Source organism: Macrobrachium rosenbergii, chromosome 41 (assembly GCF_040412425.1).
Source record: "Macrobrachium rosenbergii isolate ZJJX-2024 chromosome 41, ASM4041242v1, whole genome shotgun sequence".
In the NCBI taxonomy this organism is placed as follows: Eukaryota; Metazoa; Arthropoda; class Malacostraca; order Decapoda; family Palaemonidae; genus Macrobrachium; species Macrobrachium rosenbergii.
In genome coordinates this window covers 42,871,554-42,889,469 of record NC_089781.1, presented here as the reverse complement: position 1 = coordinate 42,889,469, position 17,916 = coordinate 42,871,554, and the positions used below count along the sequence as shown (strand labels likewise).

General features: G+C 36.4%; 1 protein-coding gene across 2 annotated transcripts in view; it reads left to right on the top strand.

Moving 5' to 3' along the window:
• The window catches only part of LOC136826833 (uncharacterized), a 181,047-nt gene extending 164,448 nt beyond the window's left edge, over window positions 1–16,599 (top strand). For both annotated transcript variants that reach the window (XM_067084313.1, XM_067084312.1), the window contains one exon: window positions 16,442–16,599. In XM_067084313.1, the coding sequence (XP_066940414.1) occupies window positions 16,442–16,522 (81 nt within the window). In that variant the 3' untranslated portion in view covers window positions 16,523–16,599. The remainder of the gene's footprint in view (window positions 1–16,441) is intronic.
• The last annotated feature ends 1,317 nt before the right edge of the window (window positions 16,600–17,916 follow it).

Here is a 17,916-nt window from a genome sequence, read left to right as displayed (position 1 = left end):
GGTAACATATATGAAAATATATTATTTCCGAGGTAGAGCGAATTGGATATTAAAGGACGTTTGTAGCTTATTGATTGTATATATATATATATATATATATATATATATATATATATATATATATATATATATATATATATATATATATATATATATGAGAGTAAAATATTTTCTGTTAAAACAGAATTCCATTAAATATAAGGAGCCCATAAAAGTGCCAAAAAGTAGAAAATAAAGGCTATATTTCAGAGACCAACTGTCTCTCTCAATCAGGCAAATAATGCATGAGCAAGAGTTACAGAAAAGCAATATTTATACCAGAAGGTCCATAGGTCAGCCGTTATGTCACTACAGTTGACAATTTCTCTTTAATCTTCTTAATTGCTGGTTGGAGGAAGATTTTATCTGTAATATCTGAATCCCAGGTGCCTCTTGAAAGGTTCGTTGCATTCCTTTGTTTAGCCAATGCTGATTCCATCATCTGGCTTTTGAACCGACAATTGCTGCTATTAATTATACGAGACAAATTCCAGTTTATTCTGTGATTATGGTTATTTATGTGGCTAAAAATAGCTGAGCTCTGTTGTCTGTACCTAACTAAACGTTTATGCTGTATTAATCTCTGGGGGAGTGATTTACCTGTAAAACTGATGTAAGATCACTATCGAGGCAAGGGATTTCATAAACTCCTGTGTCTCTGGGGACTGGCTTTTGTTGAACGTTAATCAGGTATTTGGATAGGTAAAAGTAAAAGGGTTGGAGTTTCCAAGTATCTGTGTCAACATCTTAATCCTGTCTAAGTGTGCGATTTTTATATTATTGTTCGGCATCTCTCTAGTCTTGTTTTCAGGGGGATGGTAGAAGATTATGTTAGCTTTGTGGATCGCTTTCTCAATTAATTGGTCAGGGTACTTTAAAGATGACAGCTGCTTACGGATTAGTTCAATTTCCTTTTCCAGGAAATCCAGGGAGCAAATTCGTAAGGCTCTTAAGAATAAATTGCTGGCTACGCCAATCTTTATAGGGATGTCATGATAGCTATAAAAGTGGATGTATGACAGAGAGAATGTGTGTTTTCTGTATATGGTAAATTTGTATTCTGTCGTGTCTCTAATTATTAAAACGTCAAGAAAAGGAATTTTGTTGTCTGTTTCCCATTCAACTTCAGATTTGATACTAGGCACTAATGCATTTAATTTTTAACGAAATTCATTGAAATTGACCCACTTATTATCCCAAAATGTTAAGATATCATCTACATATCAAATCCACAGCATGTCTTTATGTTTCATTGCATTTTTATTATTTCAAAATATTCCGTGTATAGATAAAACAGGACTTAAAGGGTTGCCCATGCTACACACGAATTTTTGTTTATAGAATGACTCCCCGAATCAAAAGACATTTGATGCACATAATTCAACTAACTTTATTACTTTATCTAGGGCTAGTGGGAAATTGTCTGAATAGGAGACTAATTTTTCTATCAAAAACTGTAGAACGTCTCGTACTGGTACTTTTGTAAACAGGGAATCAACATCTAAACTTAAAAGTTTTATGCTGTGAAGTGGTACATGTGCTTCTTTGAATTTGTGACAGAAATCTTCAGAATGTTTAATGTGACTGGGAGAAAATGTGCCTTAGAAAGGGGAAAGGAGGTAGGATAGCCACCTAGAAATTTTATAATTGAAAGCTCTGGCACAAGAGAAAATAGGTCTGAATGGAAGATTATCTATATGAGTTTTGGGAAGGCAATAAAAATAAGGTAGTTTTGGGTTAATGACTAAATTTATCCAGTAGTTCAATGCTCTTTTTGTCTTTACCAGTTAATCTTACTTTTCTAAAAAATTCTCTGGGGACATTTTGTAGGGGATTTTCCGTTAATTTGTCATAAGACCCCAGAGAGTTTATTTATTTTTTTTTTTTAGAAAAGTAAGATTAATTGGCAAAGACAAAAAGAGCATTGAACTAGTGGAGAAATTTAAAGTCATTAACCCAAAACTACGTTACTTTTATTGCCTTCCCAAAACTCATAAAGATAATCTTTCATTCAGACCTATTATCTCATGTGCAGGAGCTTTCAATTATAAAATTTATAAGTGGTTCTCCGGCCTCCTTTCCCCTTTCTTAGGCACATTTTCTCCCAATCACATTAAACATTCTGAAGATTTCTGTCAGAAATTCAAAGAAGCACATATACCACTTCACAATATAAAACTTCCAAGTTTAGATGTTGATTCCCTATTCACAAAAGTACCGGTACAGGACGTTCTACAGTTTTTGAAAGAAAAATTAGCCTCCTATTCAGATCATTTCCCACTAACCCTAGATAAAATATAATAAAGTTAGTTGAATTATTTATATCAAATAACGTCTTTTCTTTCGGGGAGTCATTCTATAAAAAAAATTCTGGTGCAGCATGGGCAGCCCTTTTTAAACTATAATAATAAATGCAATAAAACCTAAGACATGCTGTGGATGAGATTTGTAGATGATATCTTAACATTTCGGGATAATAATTGGGGCAACTTCAATGAATTTCTTTCAGAATTGAATGCATTAGTGCCTAGCATCAAATTTAAAGTTAAATGGGGAACAGAACAAAATTCCTTTTCTCGACGTTTTAATAATTAGAGACACGACAGATTGCAAATTTACCATATACAGAAAACACACATTCTCTCTGCCATACATCCACTTTTATAGCTATCATGACATCAGTATAAAGATTGGCGTAGCCAGCAATTTATTCTTAAGAGCCTTACGAATTAGCTCCCGGATTTCCTGGAAAAGGAAATTGAACTAATCCGTAAGCAGCTGTCATCTTTAAAGTACCCTGGCCATATAACTGAGAAAGCGATCCACAAAGCCATAATTTTCTACCATCCCCCTCAAAACAAGACTTGACAGACGCCCAACAATAAAAAAAAAAAAAATCCCACACCTGGACAGGATTACGACGTTGACACAGATACTTGGAAACTCCAACCCTTTTGCTTTTACCTACCCAAATACCTTAGCCAAATCCCTGATTAACGGCCAACAAAAGCCAGTCCCCAAAGACACAGGAGTTTACGAAATCCCTTGCCTCGATTGTGACCAATCTTATATTGGTTTTACAGGCAAATCACTCCCCAAGAGATTAATATAGCATAAATGTTCAGTTAGGTACGGACAAGAAGAGCTCAGTTATTTTTAACCACATAAATAACCATAATCACAGAATAAACTGGAATTTGTTTTGTATAATTTATAGCAGCAATTGTTGGTTCAAAAGCCAGATAGTGGAATCAGCCTTGATTAAACAGAGAAATGCAATGAACCTTTCAAGAAGCGCATGGGATTCAGATATTATGGATAAAATCTTTCTCCTACCAGCAATTAAGAAGATTAAAGAAAAATTGTCAACTATTGTGACGAGTGTGACATAACGGCTGACCTATGGACCTTCTGGTATAAATACCACTTTTCTGTAACGCTTCCTCATTCAATATTTGCTTGATGAGAGAGACAGTTGGTCTCTGAAATATAGCCTCTATTTTCTACGTACATACATACATACATACATATATATATATACATATAGATATACATATATATACATATACAGTATACTTATATGTACATATATATACATACATAAATATACATATACATACATACATATATATACATATAATATACATATATATACATATATATGTACATTTGTATATAAACATACATATATATACATGTACATACAAATATATATATATATATATATATATATATATATATATATATATAAATACATATAAATATACATACATATATATATATATAAATATACATATATATACATATACACATATATATACATACATAATACATATATATATATATATATACATATATATACATTATATACATATGTATATATATGTATACATATATATATATGTACACATACATATATACATATATGTACATATACACATATACACATATATATATACATACATAATACATATATACATATATATACATTATATACATATGTATACATATGTATACACATATATGCATATATATGTATATGTATATATACATATGTATATATGTGTATATATACATATATATGCATATACTGTATATGTATATGTATATACACATGTATATATATGTATACATATATATGCATATATATACATATACATATATATATGTATATGTATATATATGAATATAAATGTATATATATGTTACCACCCTTGGAAACAGATAAAAATATTCCGGGTAGGAATATTACGTAACGCTGCCTTAGCGATCTACCTTCAGGAACGGCATGGGGTTTCGACCCTTTTCTCTCTCTCAGACAGCACAAAAGATCTCTCTCTCTCTCTCTCTCTCTCTCTCTCTCTCTCTCTCTCTCTCTCTCTCTCTCTCTCTGATGTCACAAGGATCTTTCTCTCTCTCTCTCGGCTTTCGCTTCATCTAGACTCCACATTAAAGAAATGAAATGGGTCATCTAAGGAAACATAATCTTTCCTACAAAAATAGATTTATTATTTAAAGCAACCCAACAAGTAATGAATAAACAAAGCAAAGAGTAAAATGCATCATAAATGAAATTGTCAAGTAAGAATAATCTAATCCTGACTAAAAAGTCTCATCACGGCTAATGGCCTGTAAATCCAAAAATTCTCACATATTCCATTATAGACTTTGTAAAGTCTAGTCTCAAAGTCTCAAAGTCTCCCACACAGAGATATTATACTTTGCAAGGTATGCATTGTATGTCTCTATAATCACACCATCATGACTACATCATATCATTGCCCACAAAGTCATCACCACAACCACCACAACCATGACATCTGTCGAAAAAATTAAGTACAAATAATAACAATTTCCCAAAAAAAATATGCAAGTATAAACATAATAAAAAATGCATGGTTAAACAGAACACACTAAAATAAAATATTGAAATGGCAAAAAAAAAGTATATTGAACTTTGCACACAAGTTCAAAAATGTCTTGAAATATGGTAAAAACCCATAAGTCCACAATTCACATAGAAAAAATCAAGAGTCTGGACAATACCTTATTCTGCCGGTTCTAGCGAATGCACACACAACAGCAACGTCTTGCGATACTGCTTCAGCTACGGTAATGAAAGACCGGACTAATTTTGGGCAGAATTAGACACAAAATCGAGATTCTGTAACATACGAACTCATGTACCCACATGCAGTCATATGATGGAGCCAATATTGTGTGCTCATCAGGTTAATTGCAGATGTAACGAAGTATTTGCTGAATGAACGATTTGAATATAAGCGACAGTACCATCTCACAACCAAAATTCCTTCATCACATCTCTGTTCCTGACAATGTTAAACGGCCATATTTTCTGAAATATATATACATATATATACAAATATATGCACATACACACATACACACACACACACACACACACACACACACACACACATATATATATATATATATATATATATATATATATATATATATATATATATATATATATATATACAGTATATATATATATATATATATATATATATATATATATATATATATATATATATATATATATATATACAAAAACCCCTAGGCAGGTAGTGGTGGCAGTGCATCTCACGTGTGCACTGTAGGCATTACTTAAGGTACTTTTGTCCCCTAGCTGCAACCTCTTTCATTACTTTTGCTCTAACCCCATTCACATTCCCTTCCTTCCATCTGACTTTCTATCTTCTAACAGATGTTTCATAGTGCGACTGCAAAGTCTTCCTCCTGTTCCTGTTGCATCTTTAAACATTCTTACTGTCAATGTCCCTTTCAGCGCTGAATGACCTAATAGGTCCCAGCGCTTGGCCTCTGGCCTAAATTTTATATTCCAATTTGTATATACCAGAAAATTATGCAATGTACATGGTTTCATCATTTTTCATTTAGATAAAATGATAATAGCTTGAATATTACAGTATTCAAACCATTGGTTTGATGTGTTTTAAGTTGCCTTTAAATTATTCTCATTTCTGGAACTAAACTTGACAGATCACAAGCAGCTATCCCGCTTATTCATATTCTACATAAACCTATCAGAAATACCCTGACAAACAACCATGTTACCGGGCTTCAAATCAATTCCTCCTTTTGAGTTAGCAGAGTGTCTTTGACTCTTAGTATGAAGTCTGGTGTAGCCCGCAGTGGTGGGAACTGCACTCAAATGATTTATAGAGTATATACGTATATTGTAATGAACTTATGTTCACAATTATTTTACGATTTAAGAAGTGGCAAGAACAGGCTCTTTTTTCATTTTTAAGATCAGTGCCACAAAGGATTATTTGAAGCCAAGTGGCAAGATCACCAGCAGAGCAAAAACACAGAAAAATACTCAAAGAGGATAACGAAAAATACTAAATCTTAATTATTTAATACAAAACATATTAATAATAACTTAAATGAAACCCCACAAAAAGAGCTGAATAAGGGTGTACAAAAAAAACCTTCACCTAGATTAAACTTTCACACGATAGAACGAAGAGACAGTAATTAGGAGGAGGAAGGAAAACAACCTATTCCTGTGAAAGCCCTGAAAAGTTTAGTATGAGAGAATGAAAGGGGAAAGAGCCTTAATCCTAAATTTTCCAAATAAACCTTAGTTTATATCTTACCGGCTATCAAAATAGAATTAGGCGTTTCACGACTCCGGAGGTTGGCAGGGCGAAGGGGAAAGACAGGCTGTCCTTCCAAGGGCAACAGGCGAGTCCAAGGATGCAAAGATGAATAGAGGATGCAGGGGAGCACAGGCAGTGCCCTCCAGAACGCACGGGAAGGGCGTCCGACCGCAGCAAAGGAGAAGCCCCTCAGTAAGCAGCTGCAACAAAGTCTCCAGACAGAGGAAAACCAACAAAACTGTAGAAAAATTCAAATGTCGAATCCTGTGCGTATAGTCTCCAAAAACCTCCAGGATAAGGAGCTAAATACACACTGCTTTCATCCTCAGCCAACGGTCCCCACCAAACGTGAGGCAGCGAACGGGGAATCACCAAACAAGCATTCAGCCAAATAAATTCATGAAAAAACAACTTTCATGGCCGAGGTACCACTTAAATAATAACAACCTTCGGTGGGAGCGAGAAGAACCTTAGCCAGCTTTTCTTGTGGCACAAAAAGAAATTTATATTGAAACTAATTGAAAGTAATTTACTTTTAAAAAGGCCACGAATAAAAATTAAGTAAATTATTACAATATATTGCCTATATGTATACTCAGTTTTCTTCATGTTACTGTTTTCTTTTTTGTTATTACTTCCTTTCTTCAGAACCATCTAGGAGTCTTGAAGTCGCTGGTTTTGAAGCATGAAACAGCTTGTATATTGTATTCGAGGTGTTGTCTATAAAAACAGAAGAGAAGGGAAGAGGTCTTAAAAACTGTTACTTGCTGTTTATCCAACCCTAGTTTTATAGATCATGCTACATATGCTGGAATTTTGGAGTGGAGAAAAATTTACTCGCCGTTTATCCATATGCAGACCTTGCAGCCATAAGATAAAGATAACCGTGAGCGACCCTCTCTTGACAAAGATATCTTGGTTTATTAGCTGGTCCAGCACTCAGCACCAGCTGTATATTCTCACTCTCTCTCTCGCTCTCTCGAACACTTCACATTTTCGGGCTGCCTTTGAGGCAAGAGCACTTGCTGGTATAAGGCAGTTTAATCAAACCAAGCACCAACTGTCAGAGTGTTGAATTGAATGCCTGTATTCTCTAAACTCTAACAAAGAACAGGGCATACTCTCTAGATGAGGGCAAGGTACAGACAGACAGCATCGTAACTGCTGAAAGACAGCCCACAGCTTGTACACTAAAAACCCCTACATCTGCCCTCCAAGAATTTGGCAATGACAATATTCTTTTGCACAAAATTCACTAGTATATAAATAAACAGTTAATGAAAGTATCTGTTGAACAGATATTATAAGACAAGGCAGACAGAAGCAAAACAGAACAAAAAAATTGTAATAAACAATCGGGAATGTTAGCCAATACAAGCGCATACTGAAACAAACATAGTAACATTAGCTTATGAATATTTGTTTAAATATAAGAGAACTTTCTCTTAATGGACAAAATTATAAGTTAATCTGTGTGCTTAACGGACAGAATATATCATCCATATGCAGGTTTGGATTTATTTCTTACACGGCCCAATGGCACAGTGGGTGCGAGAGGTACGTAGGGTGTGGGTGGCAAGTCACTTACAACAGGCGGCCCACTGATTTTCCTCAGGTGTCTTAGGTTGTGTAAGAATAAGTGCCACTGCGATCTAATCTTATTGTGCACCGACGGTGCCGGGGAGTTTCTGTCACAACAGCTGTTCTTTCCCACCTGTTGAAGGCCTGATTTTGGATTCAAACATGGGCACCTGTCTCGAGGGCCATCCACCGTCTGGGGGTGTCCGTAGAGCATAGTTTTTCTTGCGCTTTTGCCATTTCAGGTTCCCGTTTTCTGAGTGTCCGGTATCAGTGCCTGGTTACTTTATAATGTTGTCTGGCTGTGGGCACGCCACCGTGTAATTGTTTACCGTAGCAAGCTGCAATGGGGAATTATCCACTCCACATTAGGTCATGTTCAGATATTGGAGGACGGTGAGGGATACTTTATCATTATCGAGACTTCCTCCTCCTCCTCCGGTGTTGGCTCTAATGACTTGCTTCCAAGGGTGGCAGTACGGTACGGTATGGTACGGAATTACGGTACGGTATGGTATTTTTCCACCTGCAAGAACGGTACGAAATTACGGTACTATATTACTTTTTAAGTACGGTATGGTACGATATTACGTTATTTTTTCCGTACCTTTTCCGTACTCATTCCGTACTTATTTATTCCATTGTGATTGCCTACATCCCGGATAAACCAGATGACAAATATTGACTTTTTGATGATAGGGTAACCTCATTTTTTCCCTGATGAATGTTTTAAGATGCAACCTTATCTTTCCAGGAAATTCAAATTTCAAGGAAATTCAAAGGAACTCGACAGATTTTAAGGAAATTGGCATTCAAATTTGATTATTGGGAAAGATCATATTTAATATAGCTAAAAAGATTAAATACAATATACTGAGTTTGAGATAGAATAATGAGAAACATGCCTACATGGCTACATTAATACACCACAATGTCAGTGGCATAGTGAGACGCACTGGCGTCTGTATTCTAGGTATCTCACTGAATCGGAGAGCAACCCGATCACTGACAATGAAATCTGCAAAGGAAAAAATGCCTGATGTGAAAGCCGAATTTTCTCATCGCATGGTTTGTGTGAAGACAGACACTCCTTAATAATGTGGCATTTCTCTCTGCTGTATAGTTAGATCCCAGGTTTCAGTGTCTCCTTAAGCAGCCACAGAAGATAATAGCTCAAAAGCATCTATGCGAGTTGTGGAGAAGGAAGGATGTCAAAAGTGGAAATAGAAAAAGAGGTAAACAAGGCAATAATGCATGATGCAATACTTTCTGACAAGTAACAAAGAACACTGCCTTCATGTCGAGGATAGGGCAGGTGAAAACATAGATGTGATTGATCAGCTTTTGAATGCAAGTGACAAAAACAATGAAGCCTGTGAGCGAGTAAGCACTGGCATGCATGACATTAGGCAAACGGTACAGAACTTTGGTAGCTGTAAGCGAATAGATAAGAATGTAGACATTTTCAGAAGGTGGCAATGTCATCCACATCAAGACTTGAAGAAACTGGCCGAAGTGGCAGTGGCTCTTCCTGTCACTCGGCTCATGCTAGTATAGAGCGTACTTTTTCAGGTTTACGGTATATCCTCGATGAACTTCGGCTAGGGCTCAAAGAGGATATAGTTGAATCTATTATGTTCCTGCGTTGCAACACCCAATAAATAATCAAAGGACCAGTTTATGGATGTGAGAGTCAATTTTTACTTAAAAGAACAATGAGTGAAAATAATGAATCTTTTCGATCATCTAAATGTGGAAGCTAATTTTTTTTAAATGATATCTCTACGCCCAAAAATATTATCAAAAGACTTATGTTTATTAATGTGAATTAATGTTCATTTAAAAAAATCGGTGAATGATGATAATGAAGTTTTTGTTTATATACCTGTGGAAGTTATAGTCCATTCATAATAAAGTACGAGGCCAATATTGACATATCTTTAGAATTTCCTATTACTGTAGCCTATTATAGATTAACTGCTTTGATTAATTATAATTCTATGATAAAAATACAAATGTATATGTTATATGTAGGTTCAAAAGGGCTGCACATGCTAACAGGAGCAAATATAATTGCAATTCTAGTTGACCCGCCTCCTTCCATTCTCATTTTGTTTGTCTAATAAAGTTTTGCAGCCTTCCTTCACCTCTGGCTCTGGAAAGTGCCAGAATGTAATAAATGGTAAACCTACTCGAGAATAAAAATATAATCTCTCTCTCTCTCTCTCTCTCTCTGACACACACACATAGGCTACTTAACATATTTATAGTAATCTCCACTAATTGCAAAAAAGTTAAAAAACACAATATGGTAGCCTAAGTGAGTATTGAAACTGGAGGAGGAATTGTTTGCAAGGATAATATTATTGATTAATTTTCACAGAAATGTAATGGCAGAGGTACGAAATCAGGTACGAAATTACGGTACGAAATTTTCTTTTATCGTACCAGTACGGTACGGTTCTTTAGGTATGGTACGAAATTACGGTACGATATTTTTAAGCTATCGGAATTACGATATTTTTTCCATACCGTACCGTACTACCACCCTTGCTTGCTTCGCAGTATTGACAGCTGCCTCTGCCCTACCATTAACTGTGGGTAGTGGGCAGAAGAAAGGCAGACAGGTTCCCAACCTCCTGAAGAATGTGAACATTTTGTCACTTGTGAGTAAAAAAGCCACAATAATGTAACTGATAAACTGTATTTTTCGAGATACAAGAAAATACAAAAAAGGATAAAAACAAGGGAGCTTTCAACCGTTTGCGCAAAGGTCCTCTTCAGCCAACTGAATAAAAATACTTGTTTTTCTTGACTGACTTACTCTCAATTATCTATCTGTCTATCTATATATATAAAACGAAAACTCCCCCTCTCCTTCCTTTCCTCCTACCCCTCCCCCTTTTCCATCCCCCCTCCCCTTCCCCTCCCTCCCCCTTCCCTTTCCTTCCCCTCCCCAAGCACAAGATGTGTCCTCCCCTTCCCCTTCACTCATCTCACCCCTCCTTTCCCTCTTCCATCCCCTCCACCTTCCCCTTCCTCCCCTCCCTACCCAAGCACAAGATCAAGTGTTAATTTAGCTGTGTCCTCCCCTCTTCCCTTCCCCTCCCCTTCTTCTTCCATCCCCCTTCCCCGTCCCCTCCTCTCCCCTCCCTTCCCTTCCTCCTCCCCCTCCCCCTCACCTTCCATCTTCCCTCCCCTCCCCTGCACTCTTCCATCCCCCTCCCATCCCCTTCCCTCTTCCATTGTGTGTTAGATGACACAAGATATACATCACATAAGCAGTTTTCATAATTTATCTTTATCTGTGAGAAGAAAAACTGGAAAACTTATGTTGCAAGTGTGATTTTTACTACTCTTGTAACTACTAATGGATTCAGAGCCGATGAGACAGTTTTTCGGCAACACCTTTTTATCAGAGCATCGGATAAAAGTGACAGTTGGCAAGTGTATAATTTATAATCCTACTTAATTTTTGCAAGTTCGACAGTTTTGATATTTATAGAGTAAAATGAAGTCGCAATGCCAGAACCGAGAAAATCACAGACAAGGATCCCAAAACCATTCGTGACATAAACATATGACGTCATGAGGCCCTGCCCATCCACTAGGTAGGAGGTAAGTCACAATGCTTACACAGTCTAGGCTTCAACAAATTCGATAATGGCCAGTAGGATACGGAATTGTCCCCGTGGTTGCAAGATTGCATTTGTGCTATGGCTTGCCACTTTGTATACAAGCGAGAAGACCCGTTGCAAGATTTACTGTAGCGTGAATAGGTAATTATTTCTATAGTGGGTAATAGTTACTTGGCCACCCCAGAAGTGTGGGCAGGAGCTGTTAGACAATCCATCTACCCAATCGGGTGGAGTCGCCTCTCACCTGGGGTAACTACGTAGGCGATGACGTATCTTAGAGGTACCTGTTCAAGGTCCCTTTTTTCTTTTTCTTTATGGCCATTCGCCTGCTAATGCAATAAGGAGGTAGACAAAGCTGCGCCTACATGGGGGATTTGTGGGGGAAGTGAGCAGACATTTTTTGTGTTGGCCTTGATACAATCCCGTCTTTTTGAGGAGTACGGGAAATATGGCAATATCCATGAGAGCGTGGAACCAGTCATTGCTGACTTCATCGCTAGTGACGAAGACATTTTGTAAATAAATTATGTATAATTATAGCCGTTTTATTTGTACATCTAAAACATATTTATTAAAACACAATGATTATTACAATATGTTCCTCATTCAAACTGATTTCAATATATTTTCCTTTCCACGCATATCAATATAAAGCATGTTACATTTGATTGATATTAAGTAGGTAAATAATAGCTTGCCCTCAAAATCTTGACTCCTACCATTACCTTTTATTTGCAAAGAGTATATGAGCGCTGTTTAGGGTGCTGTATGATATAAATACAAAAACAAAGTAAAACTGCGGTGGGTTCCATTAACTGAAATAAAACAATGGCGTTGCCCTCTACGCCTCTATCAGTTGACGGAAATGAGGTATCATTGCTTTTCATTTGAATTCTACTTCTAGTGACCGCTCCTGACTTGCTGCAAATATAAGGCTAGTGTTGAATCCTGAGGTAAAACAAAACAATTGTCTTTTTGTATTCCCACCCTGAATAGATGTAGATCTAACAAATAAGCTATGGACTGGTTCGTTGTGTGGATGAATTACATACATTGAATTATTTGTAAAGTAGAAACAATATAAATATCAAGAAAATGGAAGAATTCCAAGGTAACAACTTAGTCCCAACTACTGAAGTTGCGATGAAACCTCCACAAAATAATAATAATAATAATAATAATAATAATAATAATAATAATAATAATAAAATTATTGAGAATGATAATGCAGTTAAGGGGACGATGACAAATCCTTTCTTGCTACAGTGAAGAGACTTATATGTAAACTTCTCTTCACTGTGGGTGGAGCCTCATGATGTCATAGGTTAACGTCACTTCTGTGTTCTAAACCCTTATCTGCGATTTTGATGGCTCTGGCATAGGAAACACGCTTTTACTCTGATAATTACTAGAACTATTGAACTTAGGTACTAAATAATAGGCTACTTGCAAAAATTAGGTAGAGTTATACAATAGCCTATACACTTACCAACTTTCACCTTTATCCGATGCTTTGATAAAAAGGTGTTGCCGGAAAGCCGTGTTTCATCGCCTCTGAACGATAATTATGCTTCATTATCGAATGCAATTTGCGCCATAAGTGTATTTCTGGAACTAAAATTTTGTGTATTGCTACTGGGATAGTTGAAATTCAGCGGGGAGTGGTGCTGGATTGTTACATTCTTCAGCTGTATAACATGGTTCACAAATCTCAAGTACACAAGTGACTAGAGTTGCGATAATATTTGATTGATACTTGTGACCCATTAGAAGAAGTTATGAACTTCGGGTGCGTCTACACTCGACACGATCCAAGTGTCTGGAGGACAAAGTTGCCATAATTCCTGTACGAAAGGGTGGCTGGCAGATAGGCGAAATGTTTTTCATTTACGACAAATGAACGTTGTATCTGCGTCCGCAGTCTAAGAAATTGTGTCTGTCGTTAGCGAAATTTGACGGAGGGTATGGCCATGAAGTGACAGAAACATCTAGGTTTTGTCCCCTGGACAATGGTAGTATGGACATTACTTCTGGTAACACTGTAAAACCGGCAAGCCTATATGGTTAAAAACGAGCGTGTCTGTCGGACTGTTGGATAGTGTAGACACACCCTGATAATTCTAAATCTATTGACTTGTGAGATACTTAAATAGAACGGGAATGGTAAACGATTACCAAACACTAATTCTATGGTGATTTTATTGAGAGAACTAAACCATTTTTGGCGAAAAAGTGATCGTATGGACAAAGTGGATTGCATGTTTAATGTTGTTGCTTGGTCAAAAGCCACTAAAAGCCTTACGTAACAACAACACCATGCTCCCTCTGCAGCTTCTAAATAATGGGGAGATCTCTCTCAACCCAGTTCAGTATTAACAAGGATGACATACTAATTCTCTTAATAAATAGTACCACAATTACAGTAAGTACTTCCACTTACTGAGCAGACCCTATAGACATGAACAGATCATAAGTTTGCTGTGAGATACGACGAGAGGTTCGTGCTTCTCTCTCTCTCTCTCTCTCTCTCTCTCTCTCTCTCTCTCTCTCTCTCTCTCTCTCTCTCTCTCAAAATCTTAAGAGTACTCACGGGTTGATTTTCAGACCTTAGAGGACTTGCTATATGTCACCTCGTTTCTATAAGTTCTTGCGTAACTTCAAAGTCTCCACACAATACAGTTTAACAGATCAAACTATATTTACCATTCACTAAACTTTGAACACAGAAAAAATCAGATAAAATGGAGGAATATTGAAACGCACTATTACAGGCTGCTCCAGGAGTAAGAGCCCGTGCCAGCACAAGGCTGGCTTAATCTTAAACAACAACAACAACAAACGCACTTGCTGAATTTAAACTTAAAATTGATTTAATAACTAAAGGTTAAACATATCAATTGGGTAACTATATAAGTGATAAAAGAAAATGAATTACTCCAAAGGGATTACAATTCAGTGGCGCTCAAACGAACCAAAGTTACAACAGTGTTCAAAGGGTAAGTTAGGGCAATCACCTTTGCTAAGGCCACACACATCACTACACGACACCCGATAACAGGTCAACTCAAAAGATGAGCCAAGAATCTGTTCGTTCCGTTCTGCATTCGGGTTTTATTGGGGAAAGGAGACAAGTTATACAATTAATGCAAATACAGAACTGACTTACAAAGTTAACATTAACATAAAAAACGTTAAGGTAATTCTCAAGTTCGTTCTCAAAAATAGATTTAAAGCATAACAATTGGAATTTCAACATATTTGTTAAATGCAGTGAATTAACTGGTGGCGTGTGACAATACAATTCTGGGCGATGTCATGCCAATGCAGTACACAATTACACACACACACACATTCTCCAATACAGTATAATGGCGGAAAAGGGCTGTGCCAACCGTCGGGCATCATTCAATACTCCGATGCAGACGTAGATAAGCATCTTTTTCATAAAACACTACGCACTTCCCTCCAACGCTCCCTTTCGGCCTCTTCACTAGTTTATACAGGAATTATTTAATCAATATCTTAGCAAAATCTAATAAAATAATGTAAGAGTGCCATTCTCGAATAGATTTGGTTCCTTTACCCTTATCATCATGCAGTAGAGACGTACACCTTTTTAGGAAGCTCATAAACATGCAGATACATTTGGATTTCACACGAATAACTTATCCAGACAACATAGTTCTTGTCTCAGTTACCTGACAGAAGGAATTCTCAATAAAAAAATCAAATCAGTAATTTTCTTATGACAATAGACAAGACTGAAACTCTGCAGTAAGAGAGATCATATAAAAATACGTTGATACACAAAAATATTGTCAAATGATTGTAGTGCAGGGAATTTCCCACAGTATTAACATATAAATTCTTAAAAATATTGTCTACATGTGCCTTACCAGATATTTTGGACTCCATATTTTTGTTTGATTATTGCTATAGAAACTCCTGGTTTATTAAGGTTAAATACAGTATATACTGAACTCAAATTGTCCTACAGTAACAAGAGCATCTTCAGTACTTAGTTTGGACGATTTCCCACGCAGCGATACTGGAAGCAAGACCAAAATCTCTTTATGGGCATTGTTCATTAATTTCCTCCGTGAAACAAGTTACTTGAATGCTTCTGAAGTATTTTCATTTCTACGTGTAATACCTATGAATTGCAATTGTTCGGATTACGGATAAAACCACCAAAAAGCTTGTCATTGGACTGACAGCTTCTCCAAGCGAAATGAATCTTCATTTAAGCTATGAAGTCTAGTAGAGGCAAGCCATACGGAACGACGGAGTCATTTAGTTTCAAGTTCATAATGTTAGAAGCAGATGCTAAATTTTCGCACAAATGTTGATAGAGTAGTCACCTGTTTCAAACTCCGAAAGCACTCTAATGAAGTAGTAAATATGGTGTAGGCAGTATGTTACCTCAAACCTCATTGAAGCTTGCTTTGATTGAAAATGACGGTAGCGTACGGCCCAGGACATTCTGAATAATCTGAACAACTGACCCACTTTTCTTTTCTCTTTTTATTCCAGGGACAGATATACAACATCCAGCGCCTGTGTGTTAACGCCTCAGCTGCCGTCAACTCCATTAACGCATATGAAATCGGATAAGCTATTTCTCCTGAATGCGTTCTCTTCTCTCTCTCTCACACACATTCTTTATCAACTACACACACACACACACACACACACACTTTACACAACACACACACACACACACACACACATATATATATATATATATATATATATATATATATATATATATATATATATATATATGTATGTGTATATATATATATATATATATATATATATATATATATATATATATATATATATATATATATATATATATATATATATATATATATATATGTAACTAATGAACACACGAGCACTCGTTTCACAGAAGTTGGAGCTTAAGTACTTCTTTCTGTACCTGAGGTTTTTCTTGGGCAGGCTGCCCCCTAACATACTAGCGAATTTTACTCAACTTCCAGACCCAGCAGTGAGTCAATTGGTAGCATTTCATTCGAATTTCCCCTTCAGCATGAATATGATTGAGCTAATGAACACATGAGCACGTGTTTACACACACACACACAACACACACACACACACACACACACACATATATATATATATATATATATATATATATATATATATATATATATATATATATATATATATACATATATATAAGTTCTCCGACAAAAGACTTCTTGTCATTGGCAGCACCAAATAACAACCATTAACAGGAGAGCTAATGAAGACAAGCGGCCAAATACATCTTCACGAACGGAACTGCCTTCACGGACCTGTTTAACCGGAGGAATAAGCCATTCACTGATTAATATGTCAGCGGAAGAGAATTTTTGCAGAAAAGGCAAATTAGATGAAGGACCTGAAATTTACCTAACTTCGAGTAGGCTCATTCTATCGCTGCTGTAAAAGCGAACGCTTACATATGTGTTGGAGATGTAAGCAAAACTGCAACTACACTGTAACGTAACTGGGTTGAAGGTTTTGTTCATAGTTTGAAAAATAAAGAAGAAACGCTGCCGTGATTTTTATCTCCCCTTGGATTGCTATATTTGGTAGCAGAGCGTTCACCGTGGCAACCTTCAACCGAGTGGGTTACCAGCACGTTCCTGGTAATATTTATCCCTGGACTGGAGTGCAATTGCAAGGTAGTATACAGTGCTAGGGGGAACAAAATGGGGCCAGACAGTGTAGAAGATGAAGGTGACGTTCTTGACTATATTATGGGAATGAAGAAAGGCGCAGGTAATTATGAAATGATGGAATGTGGTAGTGAGGAAGATTTGTTAACAGAAATGCGCGTTGTGGTTAGGCTCTTGTTGATGAGGAAGCAATGACAATGATGGAGAAGGTTGTAAGTATTTGGACATTATATATGAGGGAGAACTGGTTGAAGGAGCAAGGTAGGCCTACAAAATTTTGTTAACCAAAAAGGTGAAAATGAAGAAAAGCCTTGA